This window comes from Ambystoma mexicanum, chromosome 1p (assembly GCF_040938575.1).
Source record: "Ambystoma mexicanum isolate Mex_15411 chromosome 1p, UKY_AmexF1_1, whole genome shotgun sequence".
NCBI lineage: Eukaryota > Metazoa > Chordata > Amphibia > Caudata > Ambystomatidae > Ambystoma > Ambystoma mexicanum.
The window spans coordinates 1,508,618,628-1,508,635,396 of record NC_090921.1 but is presented as its reverse complement, the minus strand read 5'-3'; the positions used below and the strand labels follow the sequence as shown (position 1 = coordinate 1,508,635,396).

At 49.6% G+C, this 16,769-nt stretch overlaps 1 protein-coding gene across 1 annotated transcript in view; it reads left to right on the top strand.

Moving 5' to 3' along the window:
- Positions 1-16,769, top strand: part of ARHGAP30 (Rho GTPase activating protein 30) — a 2,240,907-nt gene that overhangs the window by 573,779 nt on the left and 1,650,359 nt on the right. Inside the window, exon 2 of the mRNA XM_069607204.1 lies at positions 13,558-13,660. Within this exon, the coding sequence (XP_069463305.1) occupies positions 13,558-13,660 (103 nt within the window). The remainder of the gene's footprint in view (positions 1-13,557; positions 13,661-16,769) is intronic.

Genomic DNA, 16,769 nt, shown 5'->3' with positions numbered 1-16,769 from the left:
ACTACCACCCCATCCAGCTCCACCTCTGCCAGTCCACAGAGGCGATCGAGTCGGCTAACAGGGCCCTCGGGCAAGGATGCAAAAGCGCCGAAGGGCACACGGAAATTATGGCATGTGTGTCAGGCACTGCAGGGCACGTGGGGACTAGAAGGGTGTGAGGGGGTGGGTACGTTTTGGTGGTAGGGGAGGTCCATTAGGGGGTTTGTGTATGAGGGCCTGGTTGGGGGTGGGTACGTTTGGGTGGGGGGGTCCATTAGGGGGTTTGTGTATAGGGGCCTGGTTGGGGTTGGGTATGTTTGGGTGGTGGGGGAGGTCCATTAGGGGGTTTGTGTATAGGGGCCTGGTTGGGGGTGGGTACGTTTGGGTGGTGGGTGGGCACGGGTGTACAGCTTCCCTAATCATTGTACCTCCATCCCTGTTGTGATTTCATGAATATATCATCATTTGAAAAAACACATAGATGAGTGGACATCCATCATTTCATTTGCAGTACAACAATTTATTTACTGGCATTACCATATCCATGCAATGCTGTGAATGTGCAGTCACTCAAAAGTAAATGCGAATCAGTGCATCCCATGCTCATTGTCCCCATCCCCATCCCTGTCCCCATCCCCGTCTCCATCCCCATCTTCATCATCTGGGTCTGGGGGCATCAGAATGTTCCTGCGCAGGCACAGATTGTGCAGCATGGCACAAACGAGCGTAATTTTACCAGTCTTCACTGGGCTGTACAGCAGTGATCCACCAGATCTGCTCAAAGAGCGGAACCAGGCCTTCAGTAGCCCAAATGTCCTCTCAATCATGCCACGTGTGCGGACGTGTGCCCTGTTGTACGCCTCTTCATGCCTGTTCCTTGGCCTCAGTACAGGCGTCATCAGCCATGGCTTGAGTGCATATCCAGCATCACCTACATGGGATGTAGATGTGGGGGATATGTCAGTGTTTGTTGTATCATGTCTTCATCAGATGCAGTGCAATCTTGTGTCACTGTTCATTCATGCAAATGTGCCATGCAGTGGTTGGACCGGTGGGTGATTTCTGTTCTTTGGTCATCATAGTGGACGTTGGCAACTGGACATTGACCAACGCATTGGTGTGCATGTGTACTTTGCCCTACGGGTGACATTGGTTTGTAAGTTTGGCATTGTGCAGTGATGTGCACACATGGCAGAGTCAGTCCACTGTGATGATGTAGTCGATGCAGGATGTCTCATGTACAGGCATCATGTGCATTGGGAGGGCAGTGCTGTATATTGTGGGTGGGGGTATGCAGTGGCTCCAGGTGTATGTGCCAGCGGCAGTTCAGGCTGTGTGTGTCATGTGTCAGGGTGTGTACGGGGACACTCTGTCAACCTGTCATGTGTTGCTTTGTGATGTTTAGGTTGTGCTGTCTATTCAGTTAATGGGCGGGGGGGTGATGCATGTGCAGTCGCAGCAGCACACTCACATTCCTCATTGCCCTGGACACACACACACCCCTTCCACAGGGCCAGTGCATTGGCAGCTGTACTCACCCAATAGCCATGTGCTTTGTCCAGCATAGCGTTCCATGTACCGTGGCAATGTGTAATTCCGCAGTACCATTGAGTCATGTGTTGAACCCGGGAAACGTGCAGAGCAATGTGTTATCACTTGTGTGGCATCACATACCATCTGTACATTCAGTGAGTAGTACTGTTTCCTATTGTGGAACACCATCTCGAATGCACGTGGTACTGTCAGCTCGATGTGGGTGCAGTCGACTGCACCTATGCAATTTGGCATGCCTGCAATGGCATGGAAGGCCAACTTGGTGGCAATGACCTGGGGGAGGGTACGGGGTAGGGCAATCTGTTCAGACACATGGCTCAACAGGGCATCCAGTACCTGTACCAGGATTTTGGAGAAACAGGGTTGTGATGGGCCGTGCAGCTTACCAACTGTGTGTTGATAGGTACCGGTGCCAAGAAAATGCAGTACAGACACAACCTTCAGGAGGGGGGGATGGCGGTGGGGGTGTCTATGTGGCTGATGATGTCACCCTCTATCATGGCGGTGATGTACAGGATTGTTGGACGGTCCAGCCGGTATAATGTGTGGATCTGTCCTGGGGTAAGGTTCCAGGGTGAGTGTAAAGACTGGTAGGGGGTGTCTGTACTTCTGCTCTCTATATGGTAGAGGAGAGGCACAGAAGACCCCAGCCAAGATTCTCTATAAGGTAGCAATGGACGAGCAATCAAGGCCTAGCTTCTCAGGAGGTGATGCAGGCTGGTTCTTAAGTACAGTGTAGTCCCCAAACACCCACAAAGGAATGTCCACACACTGTATTACTGAAAACACAGTCTTTATATAATTAATATTCAAAGGTATGTACACGATCACAATAACGCACTTTGTACTCGGAATTCAACAATGATAAATATATACAATTCTAAAGTGGTACCACCAATGTTATCAAATCTCATTAAAGTGCATCAACTGTACGGTTAAAATGTCACACAGATCAATAACGAGGAAACCAGCAATAGAGATAGGAAGGAACGCAAGATGGTTGAAACAATAGGCAGAATGCTTACCCCTACCACTAGGCACAGTTCTGTGTGGAGATCCCCCCACCTGGGCAACCTGTAAATAAAGATATATAGCACAAGCACAGTCCATATATTGTTCAATAGTCTTATTTCCTCCTATTAAGGTTTTACCCCCCCCAATGTCCCTGGTGGAGTAGAGTTCTCTGAAGATGCGTCGACCGATCCTTCTTGAGTGACTCCCTTTAAAGCAGGAGCCACGGATCGTCGAGAGGCGTCGGGGGAACTTGGCGTTCGGTGTCGGGAATCGGCGGCCCTTCTTGAGTGCCCTCCCTTTAAGGCAGGAGTCACGGGTCGTCGAACGTCCGACGGTGAACAGGTTGAACTACGGCAGTGAAGTGGCAGCTTCGTTCCTAGCGATGCTCGTCGACGACAGAGCGTTGGCGTCCTGCAAGGAAGAGGCGTGCGGGGCACCTCGGTGACGATAGTTCTGGACCGCAAAGAGATGATGAAGAACTGTGGCCCAGCAAGGGCGTTGAGTCGTGGGCGTCTCTGTGGTCTTTAGGTGGCGGGAAACCCACCGGCGGATGCTCCTCGGCGCATCGACAGTCGGGCCTTCTCCAGTGGGAGAAAAGCAGGTGACAATGCAGACGAGAGCTTCCAATGATCAATTGAAGTTCTTAGGCAAATGGGAGCACGGCGGCTCCGGTCGGCAATGGCGGGCGTCGACAGTGGCGGACAACAGTCCGAGTGCTTCTCTTTGGGATTCCGCGGCAGTCCCCGTCTCAGGTCGGCAGCCTGTGGAAGGTCTGTCTACCAGGGAGCTTTGGCAAAGATCAGCTGTTCACGATGGTCCCTCGTAGCTCGGGAAGAGGGCTCCTTACCAGGTCCTCTCTGGGTCAGTCCTTGGAGACACAGCAGCTTTCAGATTGTGAAGGAGAGCAACAGCACTTATTCTCGTCCAGCGGGGCTTCAAGGTCAAGCTTCAGTTACTCCAGTTACTCGTCGTAGTGGACTTCAGCTTCTGAACACGATTCCTAGCAGTGAGAGGTCCCCAGATATACTGTTGATCTCCCATTCATTCCGCTGGGTCACACTCAAACATCCAATCACGACTACGGGCATTCATGCAGGCAGGCAGCCAATCAGGCACACAAGGTATTCAGGCCATTCACTTCTCTCCAGACACTCACAACAAGTTATGTGTATTGGGACAAGTACCGAGCCATTCAACACTCCAAGCTGCATTCATACTGGTTTCGGGCAGGGCTGTCTCAGTCATTGTGTCAACCACCAGATACTAGACATCCACAACACAGAATGCATATTTGTCACACACTCTATTCACCCAGGTCCGACCCACAGGAGGTACCCACAACATACATCACCAGGAAGGCTCCGGTTAGTCTGGCCGGGCCTTCACAACAACACCATATATGGCACTTCCACCCAACGGCCAGTCAGGGGGAAGGGACAGAATCAGGGCTTCCCAGGACTTTGGGAAAACAAGGTAATGGGTAATAGAAAGCAAGAGGCCACCGGGGCCATCTTGTTTTCCATCAGGAATCAACTGATCCCAATGGCAGGGCCGGGGTATCCCAAAATGGAGCATACTCTGCGCACCTGTCAATTTCAGTATGGAGCTGCCACCAGCCCATACCCTGCTCTTCGTGTTGTAAGGGAAAAAGGACAGAGCCCCTTTAAGAGGGAGAGCTCGAGACTATGGCAGGGAGCGGGAAGCGGGAGGAAAGGGAGGGGCGACGGAAGAGGGAGATTCGGTAAAGCCATGGAGGAAAAAAGAGAAGGTTGGAGTGTACGATGGCTCCTGTGTGTTTATTGGGCATACTTGAGGCAGCCCCAAGAGGGGGGCCCAACAACTGGCAACGAAGGGAAACGTCCCGCGCCATGGAGGAAATGGCGAAGGGCCCGTGTGCCCAGCAGTAACGGGGGCCCGTGTGCCCAGCAGTGAAGGGCCCGGGCGCCCAGCAACAATGGAGGGCCCGTGTGCCCAGCAGTGACGGGGGCTTGTGTGCCCAGCAGCGATGGGGGCCCGTGTGCCCAGCAGTGAAGGGCCCGTGTGCCCAGCAACAATGGAGGGCCCGTGTGCCCAGCAGTAACGGGGGCCCGTGTGCCCAGCGGCGGCGGGGCCTGTGTGCCCGGCAGTAGGAGGTGGGCCTGTGAGCCCTGCAGCGGGACTGCGCACCCAGAGTAACGGGCTTGTGTGCCCTCGTGGTGGACCCGTGTGTCCTGCAGTGGGCCCGTGCGCCCAGGAACAGTGGTGGGCCAGAGCGCCCTGCAATTACAAGTGGGCCTGAGTGCCCGCAGTGGGCCTGCGTGCCCAGCATCATCGGGCCTGCGAGCCCGCGCGAGCGGCAGGGCCCATGCGCCCAGCAGCAGAGGAGACAGTGGACCCGTGCACCCGCAGCAGAAGAAGACCCATGAGGAGCTCCGGAGGAGGGTCCGTGAGCCCAGCAGAAGGAAGACATCGTGGGGGCCAAAAACATACACTAGGGGCACAGGGTTGTACCCCCACCCATGGGTGCCATAAGGGTATCCCACGGGTCCGTTCACCAAACCAAAAGAGAGAGAGCTGCACCGCCAGGAGTCTCACATGAACTCCTGCGCGGAAAACACGACAGAACACACGATAAGAAGCAGTAAAGGACAGTGATACGGAGGCCCTGACCCTCCGATGCATTTCCAGTATCACAGTGAGGCCCTGATGCATTGTATTGCAGGCTGCCTGCGGGGTGGTGCCGGCTGGACAATGGGGTTTGCCATGGGTACAGGGTTAGCTGGTTGCCACCTGCGCCTCCTACGCCTCCGCCTCCTCCTCTGCACCATTACTGCCATCATGTGCCACCATTAGTGCTGCCTGTTGGTTGAGTATGCCCAGTGTCAATGCTACTAGAGCTGCTGCCTGCATGTTCTGTTTTGAGTTGGCCTGGGTGTGGCCCTTTTGTAGGCTCCCTGTGGCCTGCTGGGTCCAGCTGGGCTGATTTGGTACACCTGTGCCCTGATTCAGGTCACCAGGCACTGTTTAACATCATGTTCGCGGTGGCGGCAGTACCGCCACCGTGGTCACGGTTTTAGCGCCATTTTTCTGGCGGTGTTTCCATGTCTGTGCTACTTGTGATGCTCGCGGTGTTTAGTATTGCCGGTAACAGAGGGGTTTCCGTGCAGGCGAAGTTTACAGGTGCCTACACTCCGCGGTGGCGGTTTATGATGGTGCTATTACCGGGTCCGCAGGTCATGATTAGGCGGGCGCGGAAACGGTGCCGGTATGGTTATACCGGCAGCGTTAAGTCTGGACCGGTGTACTTGTAATGAGGCCCATTGTCTCATATGTGACTTGAAATGTGATGCAGGAATACAAAGAGGTGTTCCCCAACAAGGGGGTCCCCTAGAACCTGGAATGTGACCACATAAACATAAGACCACACTACTCTTGTAAAACGAATGCCCAGCCCTAGGGAGCGTGGGGGGCAGGGTGGGAGGCGGTAGAGGGAATGGCAACGGTCACTACAAAGTTTTACAGGCTGAAGTTGAGAAAGTAAACCAAGCTTATGTTTAATGTTGATCTTGTAATCAAATGTTTACACTTACTTTTCTTTTTTCCCTTTGGGGTGACCTGATAAAATTAAATTTACACAAAAAAAAGCACTCTGCGGCATTAGCTCCAACCCATGTAAATGGGAGGAACTGATGCTGCAGGGAAAGCGGGTGTCGGTGGTGCACACAGAAGTGTGCTGCTGTAAAGGTAAGTGGGGGAGCATGTCGGGGTATGCAGGCCGGGGGTGCGGGTAATGTGATCTATCAGATCACTGCACGGCACTGTAATTGGCATCGACATTTTCGCCAACACAGTTACATGAGGCACAGTGATCACATACATTTGGTACAGAAACCCGTTCTGAGGCAACTTCAAAGGGCAGGGGCCTTACGGCACACAAACACTCCTATGAGGAGCTGCAACCCAGTGGACCCACTCCTTTCCACCCTTCACAGTCGCACCAGTCTGTCAATGGCACACAAGCACTCCCACTTGGAGCTGAAACCCTTGATTGAATTCCCCTTGAAGAGGGACAGAAAGTCCAGCAGCACATGGTGCTACGTTGGGATGAGTCACACCTCACTCATATTCTTGTGTGCCATGTCTCCTGCAGAGATGTTGCCTCACGCACACTTTAGTATTTTTTGTTCTCCTCTGAAGACTGGAGCAGGGCACTCTTCCGCCCCAGGGACCTTGCAGGCAGAGGAGGACCACCAAAGGCCCCGGCCATATTCCCAGAGGGGGGCGGGAGTGCTGCTCTCCGGTCGTACCACCAGCGTACACACAGGATCCAGACGCCTGGTCGCCAATGTTGTGTGGCACTGAGCGGGCCTCATCCAGGTGAGGCTGCCCTGCTGTAAAGACCCACAGAGACACAATCAGTCCGTTATGGGTCCTGTTCCTTGACTGACTCGTGCGCGGCAGGGACCCACCTTTAATTACTCAGCATACGTGACGTCCACGTCAGAGCTGCCCTTAAAGGGGATCACACCATAACAACCATTATTAAAAACATACCCACACCTTTGCTAGTAATGCAGCTAGAATGTAATGTAAATTGTAACTTCCTACTTTTATTATTATTATTTGTTCAGAGGAACAGTCCTCTGTTTATTGCAGTTGCTAGTGGGCTGCGTCCCACGTGATTGAGGAGGCGGGGTTACCGCCAGTTACCAGTTAACACGCACCTGCCTCCGGTCCTGATTTATTGATTGCATTTATTACCAGCCACGGCTACAGGCGAACGCACGCTGCCCAACAACTGCATGCATTTAATATTCAACAATGGCGATGAGGTTTCCTTGATACGGCACCGAAGCCAGAAGGTCCTGCCAGTCACCTGACACTGACTCGAGGACTCCATCCGCCTAATTTGCAGCACCGGAGCCGTTTACGGCTCACGCGGCGCAAGCCTTGCACAAGTAAGAAGCCCCGATTCACATGCAGCACTCATTCGAGCAGGCAGAAACCGGCAACCCACGTGTTACACGCACCGCGTAATACACGTGGAGACCAGCCACAGCAATACGCGTGCACCCGACACGCAGTGAAGGAACTGTTACAAGCAAATCCCTCGCAGATTTTCAACACGCTCCACAAGAAGTCGTCACGGCTGCATTATCAAGGACCAAACACGTGTGTATGCATCAGAAAAGGCATGCGTTCTCTTTCAAAGTTGACACGACAAACAAGGCACTGCCAGCAGCAGAAAGAAGGCAAACATGTCTGCAGGCAACCCAGACAGTGGAATCCTGAGCCCTTCCTCCAGCTCCACACCTCGCCAAGCCGCTCACAAAGATGACAGTGGCTCAGAATCCTTACAACTACAAGCTGTGCCACCATTCGACATGTCAGACACCAGCAGCCTCGCCCCCAGATGGGCCAGATGGCTCAAAGAACTGCATATCTACATAGATGCATCAGGGGTAAGGGAGGAGCGTCGACTCAGAGGTATCCTACTCCATTCTCTAGGACCAGTAGTATGGGACATCGTTTTTGAAATGCCTGAATCTAACACAGACACTTTTCAAGGCATCATTGATGCACTAAATGCCTATTTCGCACCCTTGCGAAATGTTGACTATGAACGACACATTTTCCACACATCTACACAGGACAGCAGTGAAAGTATGTACAACTTTGTAATGCGCTTAAGGAAAAGAGCAAAATATTGTGACTTTGACAGATATTCAACGGATGAAGCAATAAAGTCCCAAACCATTGCTGGCTGCACATCGCATGAATTCAGAAAGAAACTACTGCAAAAAAGCAGGACACTGGAAGAGATATTGCAACTCGCACGAGCTGACGCTGCCCTCATGCAACAAACAGAATCACTTGATAACATCAAAATCATGCAGTCTGCCTCCACTGCATCAGTATACCCCATCAGAACATCGAGAGACTCATATCCCACTGAACAAAATAAATGCTACAGGTGCGGTTTCAAATTTCCACATGTAGGTCCATGTCCTGCCATCGGACACAACTGTGACAAGTACGGAGGCGAAAACCACTTCCAATCTGTGTGCAGAAACATCTACTTCTTCCAGCCGACTGAAATGAACAGGGACACGAGGGGACAAGACCGAACCTCGACAAGAGAAAGTTTGAGATCTTGCAGGAGGCAGTCGCCTGCAGCATCCAGACACCAACCTCAAAGCTCATCTCGCGACACGCCACGAGAGGAGAGAAAGCGGGAAGAGAGAAGAGACTACTCGAGCCGCACTAGCACCAGACATGATTCGCAAAGGAGACATTCCAGACAGAAGGTCAGATATCTAGAAAATTCGCCTCACAGAAGACGGGAATCGCACTCATCCTCGTCCAGCGGGGACAGGAAAAGGGGATATGTACATGCCACAGGAAACAGCATAGCCGCAGAATACAGTCCCACTTTGCTACTACAAATTAATGGGCAAAACAAAGAATTTCTAATTGACAGAGGAGCAACGGTAAATGTTATAAATGAAGAGACTTATAAACTACTCAACTACAAGAAGTCACTGAAAGAAGCAGACACATTAATATTTCCTTACGGCTCCAACACGCCTTTCAACTGCCAAGGGATGTTCACGGCACACTGCCAGTACAAAGACAAAAATCAAAAGATCAAAATATACGTCATAAAAGGGGATGTGCCAGGCGGCAGCATCCTGAGCTTCAAGTCTGCGATTCAAATGGGACTCATTCAAATCATGTATCAAATAATGTCGGCATACACGACCAGCCCGAAGGACATGATGAAAAAAATGTTTCCCTCTCTATTCAAGGGGCTGGGAAAATTAAAGGACAAACATGTAAAGTTGCACATCAATCCCCAGATACCTCTGACAGCACAACACTACAGGGGCATACCCCTCAACATACAAAGACACGTGGAGGACGAGATTCAGTCATTATTACAGCAGGACATCATAGAGCCAGCATCGGGACCAACTCCCTGGGTGTCTCCCATTGTACCCGTACCGAAAAAGGACAAGGACAGCATTCGCATTTGCGTGGACATGAGGGCCCCAAATGTGGCCATAGAGCGGGAACAACACCTTGCCCCAAGAATGACTGATATGATGCACCTACTGCATGGATCCAAGGTGTTCTCAAAACTAGACTTAAATAAGGGATATCACCAGTTAGAGTTACACCCTGCTTCAAGATACATCACTACCTTTTCAACCCACCTGGGTTTGTTCAGGTATAAAAGGCTCAGCTTTGGGGTATCTTCGGCTGCCAAAATTTTCCAAAATGAGATACATCAAGTGATAAAACACATCCCCAACTGTTTAAACTACTCGGACGACATATTCATTTTTGGCACCACACAAGACAGCCATGATGATACTCTGAGGAGAGCCTGCATGGCACTAGAAAATGCCCACCTCACACTCAACCCGGATAAATGTGACATCAGTAAATCCACTCTCAAATTCTTCGGACATATCTTCTCAAAAGATGGCCTGAAACCAGATCCAGAAAAGGTTCAAGCGCTGGTAGAGACTCCCAAACCCACATCAGTTTCAGCAGTACGCTCATTCCTGGGAATGGCGAGCTACTGCACTCGATATATACAAAATTTCGCCTCTGTGAGCATGCCTCTTCGATTGCTAACTGGGAAGCATCAAGAATTCCAGTGGTCGGATACATGTGAAGAAGCATTTCAAGAAATTAAGAAAAGAATCGCAACGGCTTCATGCATGGCATACTACGACCCTGACCTTGACACGGAACTCACAGTAGACGCTAGCCTCGTTGGACTAGGAGCAATTCTAGCACAATCCAGACGTGGAGCATCACCTGACTCTCCGAAGAGAATTGTAGCTTACGCAAGCCGCCATCTTTCCAACACAGAATGTGCATACTCCCAACCTGAAAAATGTGCATACTCCCAACCTGAAAAGGAGAGCTTAGCGGTAGTATGGGCGTGCGAGCATTATCATCTCGTTCTGTATGGACGACCGTTTACCATAATTACTGACCACCAGGCTCTCACCACCATTTATGGAAAACCGACAACGAAAATGCCACCACGAATTGCCAGATGGGGTTTGAGGTTACAAGAGTACTCATTCAAGATAATCCATCGACCAGGCAAGGACAACAATCCCGCAGATTTTCTATCATGCTATCCACTTCCAGCTCAAGATGAGCGCCAATCACACAAAGCTAACCAATATCTACGGTACCTGGTCAGTAGTGCGCTACCCAAATCCATCACCACAGCACAGCTGCAGGAAGCGACTCAAAAGGACGTTCTACTACAGACAGTACAATCCTGCCTAAAGTCGAACCAATGGCAGAACAGACCAAAAGGGGCACCTTCCCTGTCCACGGAGGAGGAACAACACTTTCGCACATTCAAACTTGTCCGAAATACCCTGTCCACATCACCCGAAGGCCTGCTATTGAAAGAAAACAGAATAGTAATTCCGGCAACCCTGCAAGACCAGGTACTAGATATCGCCCATGCAGGACACAGAGGAAAAGTGTCAACCAAGAGACAACTGAGAACAAAGGTATGGTTCCCATCCATAGACGAACGGGTGGAACAACTACTAAGGAAATGCTTACCCTGTCAGGCGGTGGCACTGCGCACATTCCCCGAGCCACTTAAAACAACCGAGATGCCTCTGCAGGTGTGGGACGAGGTAGCAGTGGATATGTTTGATCATTGACAAAATGTCCCGATTCCCAGAAGTACATTTGATTCACTCGACCAGTGCTCAAGTCGTCATACCTGCGCTGGACAAAACTTTTGCTGACTATGGCATCCCCTCAAGAGCCAAATCTGATAACGGGCCCCCCTTCATGAGCCATGACTTTGCCATGTTCGCAGAACACCTAGGTTTCCAACACCACAAGGTCACACCACTGTGGCCACAGGCCAATGGAATGGTGGAACGATTCATGGGAAACCTCAAACGCACGCTCCAGATCTGTTCCATCACAAATGGGTCATTCATGCAAGCCATCTGTACTTTACTACGAGAATACCAGAATACACGGCATAGCTCAACCGGTGAATGCCCATCAATGCCAATGTTCGGACGTGTCATCAGAACAAGGCTTCCCCACTATGCACGAGCCAAGGACGATTCCACGCACATAAAGAATGCCAGAAGCAAAGACCAAGAAAGCAAGGACAAAATGAAGGAATACACAGATGCCAGAAGACGGGCCAGACCTAGCACCATTTGCATTGGTGACCAGGTATTAGTACGGTAAAACCAAGTCACGAAGGACATGCCTGCCTTCAAGCCAGACCCCATGACAGTGACTCAAGGGTCGATGGTAACGGCCGCTAGCCCACAAAGCACAATCACCAGGAATTCATCCTTTTCAAGGCCTTCAGCAGCACAGACACCCCTGTCAGCACCTCAATAACACTGACAGATGACTCGTCAGATAAAGACTCTGAGTATCATGAAGAGGAAAGAGACGCTGATGACAGTGGCAGTGAAAGTGACGGCACTCCAGTAAAACTGGCCCCACCGACGCGCAGCCCATCCAAGAGGGTCATTCGCAGACCCACGAGATGGATTGAAGAATTCAATTGAACATTGTTGAAGTATTTGTTCAAGGAGGGGGGAGATGTAACGTCCTACTTTTATTATTATTATTTGTTCAGAGGAACAGTCCTCTGTTTATTGCAGTTGCTAGTGGGCTGCGTCCCACGTGATTGAGGAGGCGGGGTTACTGCCAGTTAGGCAGTTCATGTTTGATTAAAGACCAGTTAACACGCACCTGCCTCCGGTCCTGATTTATTGATTGCATTTATTACCAGCCACGGCTACATGCGAACGCACGCTGCCCAACAAATGCATGCATTGAATATTCAAAATAATGGTAATTGATGGTGCTATTGGTGGCTTCGCGACTCATGTAGTGAATGTAGCTATCCAAGGGCATTCTGTGATTGTAACTGTCCACCAGTCCGAGCCTAAGTGAGTACATTTTTTGTTGGGAGTTGCGTGGATTGCATAAGCCTTCCCTCAAAAAAAGAAAACAAAGATATAGAATAGATTTAGAATAATAAATAATAAAGAAATAAAGACACTCAGTCCCTTGTCTATGCCTGTGGCCCAGCGCAGACAGAGGAAGAATCGCGGTAGATGGAACCAGAAGACCTGGGATGGGGGGTGTTTGGGGCTGACATGGGGGCTGGGGAATACGGGGAGGCGGCTGGAGCATGGAGGCTGAGGCTTGGAGGCTGAGGTGCAGCAAAAATAAATGCTGGCACCCAGTAAAGGGGAGTAGGTTGCTGATGAAAAATGGGGAGATACTGCCAGTTTTCATCCCAGTTTCTAGCCACCTGATTTTCTGAGCACCATTCTTTGGGTGCAAATTAAGCAGATCACGCAATAGGTGCAATTTGCTTGATGATGGTATTGGTGTGTTTGGTCCTATATTTTTCATGTCAGTAGTATGAAATGGAGATATTAAGACAATGTTGAAAACATTTAATAGGGCATTTTGACTCTAGATTAGGGTCTGGGGAGTTGTTTGATTGGGGAGGTTATGATGACTTGGAACCCATTTCAGAATGCCAACGTTCATCACTCTCTTTTTCTCCTTTGCAGAGTAATAAAAACCAAGAGGCGAGGGAATTCAATCAAGTGTCTGCGATCCATGCAACACTTATCTATTACCACCCTTGCATGCATGATGGTTCCTACTTATAAAAATAAAGCTGCTTTCTCACTATCAAAATGCATATCTGTATTACGGCAATGTCAGCATCATGATTTACTTTATTACTAATATTGTTTTTGTTATTATTTTTCAGAACTTCAGGTATAGCTATGGAAAACATTACATAAACACACAAAGCCTGTTTGGCTTTACTTGTATTGCCTTACTTGTGGGATTCTTTGAAAATGTAGAAAAATACTAACACTACGTATGTCTGTGCATTCCTTTGCCGTGGAAAAAGTGGAAGAATTTTAATGAATTGTTGGTTTATCTGAGCTTTGCTGACAAACATTTCTCTTGATTCAGTGCCACAGGTCTTAAGAAGCTGTACAGAATTTGTCGAGTGTCATGGACTAGTGGATGGTATTTACCGGCTTTCTGGGATCTCCTCTAACATCCAAAAACTAAGGTAAGTCTCAATGTTACAGTGACCTTTGCTTATACCACTCCTGCATAAATTACTTTATGTGGACATGCAGCACGCAGGCACTGTGAAGAATGAGAACTTGCAAATTCAGGTAAGACACTATAGCCAGTGTCCATTCAAGACATTGGGCCTCATTACGACCCAGGTGGTAAGGGATTACCGGTACCGGTAAGGGCACTGGTGCCGGTAATCCCTTACCGCCCAATTACAAGGTCCCTTTGCGGGTCCCTAGCATAACGGCTGGTTTCGCCAGCCGTTAAGGAAGGGACCCGCAAAGGGTACCTTGGAGGTAATTACGGTACCGCAGTTTGCGGTACCGTAATTACCGCCTTCCCCATTCCCATTGAGCCCTATGGGGCAAAAATGGGAATGGGGAAGGGCCAATGGTGAATGGGGAATTACCGCCCCTCCAACCTTGGAATGGGGAGGTAATTCCGCCATTCACCATGGCGGATTCCGGCATCAACCATGGCGCTAATGGCGCCATTGGTTAACGCCTGGCTCGTAATTACCCCCATTGTTGTTGACAACATGTCCTACCCAGGGCCGGTGCAAGCACTAGGCAAACTAGGTGACTGCATAGGGTGTTAGCTAGCAAGGGGCAGAGTTTTCCCCCTTATGATGAATCTGATGATGTCATCACTCCTCTCCCAGGGATAGCATCTGCCGATGTGGCCAGGGGGCGGCAGCCGCTACCTGATTCTGACCCTGCGGATGGCTATTTGAAGGAGGACTACATGAGGGGAGGCGTCCCTCAGGGGGATGAATCAACATCATCAGGTGGGACATGGTATCGCCCTTTCCCTTTTAGGGATATCCTCTCCATTCTTCATGACGTAATGGCATATTGTGATGCCCCCTCAACATACTGCACAACTTGCTGAGGGCTTCCTTCAGAACTCTGTAATAGAAAGAATGACAAGATCAGGCTATGAATCCCCTGTACATGAATCCTTGGAAAATACTGGGACGACAATGAGGAATGGAGATGTGATGATCCCTAGAGCATGTAAGCCAATGTTGCGCTCTAGCCATTGGAGAGACGAGCGCCATGCTAGGATATTTTTTTTTAAACTTTTTTTAAAATTATTATTGATTGTGGTACACATTACTACAACAACACAACACTCTACACATTTTCATACACAGGATGTTGACTTCAAAATTACAACAAGATTTATAAGATTTACAAAGCTGGCACACTTCAGGGCCCTGTCAGGCTGTTACTAGCTGATCCCAGTTCACATAAGTATACTCTGAACGGAGCCCAAATGTCTTTTGGTTTACTCGCCCTTGGGAGTGACATTATATACTGTTCCTCACACTCATTTACATATGCCAGTTCTTTGAGGAAATGATTTATGCGTGGCACGTGTGTGCTCTTCCAGTTCTGCAGTATGTACTTTTTTGCCACTACACACGCTATGTTAAATAGTCTTCTGGTCACTTCAGATGTCTTTCCTATGTCTCGGAACAGATATTTCTGGGGAGTCAGATCTGCTGGCACATGTGCGATTTCTCCCAGAAGTTTCGCCCTTCTCCCCAGAACCCATATTTAAGTGGGCAACTCCAGTACATATGGAATGAATCAGCATATTCGCAACCACATTTCAGGCAATTGTCTGGACAGTTCTGTGTGAATTTTGCAATTCTCTCGGCTGTGTAATGCAGTTTATTTAGTACCTTGAATTTCATCAGGCAGAGGCCTGCATTCATGGAGACCTTCTTGGTCCATTCACAATATCTCGCCCAGGCCTTATCCGTTATGGTTGTTCCTAGGTCAGCTTCCCGGGAGGCTTTGATCAGATTCACTGTCGGCGTGTTTGCCTGTACAGCCATGTATAGCCCGGAAACACTGGTTCCTGACATGAGGCACGGGTGTGGAGGGGGCTCGTCTGGGAACAGTGGCCACCTAGCCTTGAAGGCCATTCGCATCCTGTGATACTGTAGTATCTTCAACTGGTCCCTTCCCATCCCAACCTTAAATTCTTCCAGTGTTATAAATTTACAATTGGGAAAAATGTCTCTGATTTTGAATTCCCCCTCTGGGTCCCATGTCTTTTGAACATTAGTATCATAAGATGGTGCAATGCCGGGAAAGTTCCAGAAGGGGGCCTCCGAGTCATATGGGGTTTCTAGTTTAAGCCTACGATAGATCCTAGACCATGCATGTACTGTTGTGCTGACTGGATCAAATGGGCAGTCATCCTTATGTTTAACCTCAAAGATGACAGATCTTAGGTCAATTGGGCGTGAGGCGTGTTTCTCAATGCTGATGTGTGGTGAGGTGTTCAAGTCATCATCCCAGTATCTGACAAACTGAGCCTGTGCCACCAGATAATATAGTTCGAAATCTGGGGCTGCTATGCCTCCCTTGTTGTATGGTTCTACCATTTTTTCGCATTTCATTCTGGCCGCTCCCCCGCTCCACACAAACTCCATGCCCAGAGATCAAAGGGCATCGAAAAACTTTCTGCCAGGCCATATTGGGATGTTAGTGAAAATGTATAATAGCTTTGGTAAAATAACCATTTTTAATATGGCCACTCGGCCCATAAGTGAAATAGGGAGTTTTGCCCATAGACGGAGTTTGGTGGATATCGTGCTTAATAGGAGTTCATGATTATCCGAATATAGAGAGGTTTTATTCCCTGATACGATAATACCCAGGTATCTAATTTTAGTGGGAGACCACTGCAGTTAGGGGAAAGATCTCGGATTTGGATCTGTAAGTTCTATAACCTGAGTATTCGGCAAACTCATGTATGGTTCCCATTGCCGGCCCCACATGCGTGTCGGGTTCTTGAACATACAGCAGTGTGCTGTCTGTATATAAGGATATTGACTGAGTTAGGCAAACCATCCTTATACGCCTCTGCCCCTGATGTTCCCTAATGACTGCTGCCACTGGTTCCATTGTGAGGGTGAACAATATGGGAGAGAATGGGCATCCCTGTCTCGTGCCCCTGCCCAACCCAAACCAGTCAGACAGTGCGCGGTTAGTCAGCACTCTAGCCCCAAGATTGGAGTACAACAGCCTGACTCATCTCAGAAAATATGGGCCGATTCCGAATTTCTCCAGCACCGCAAA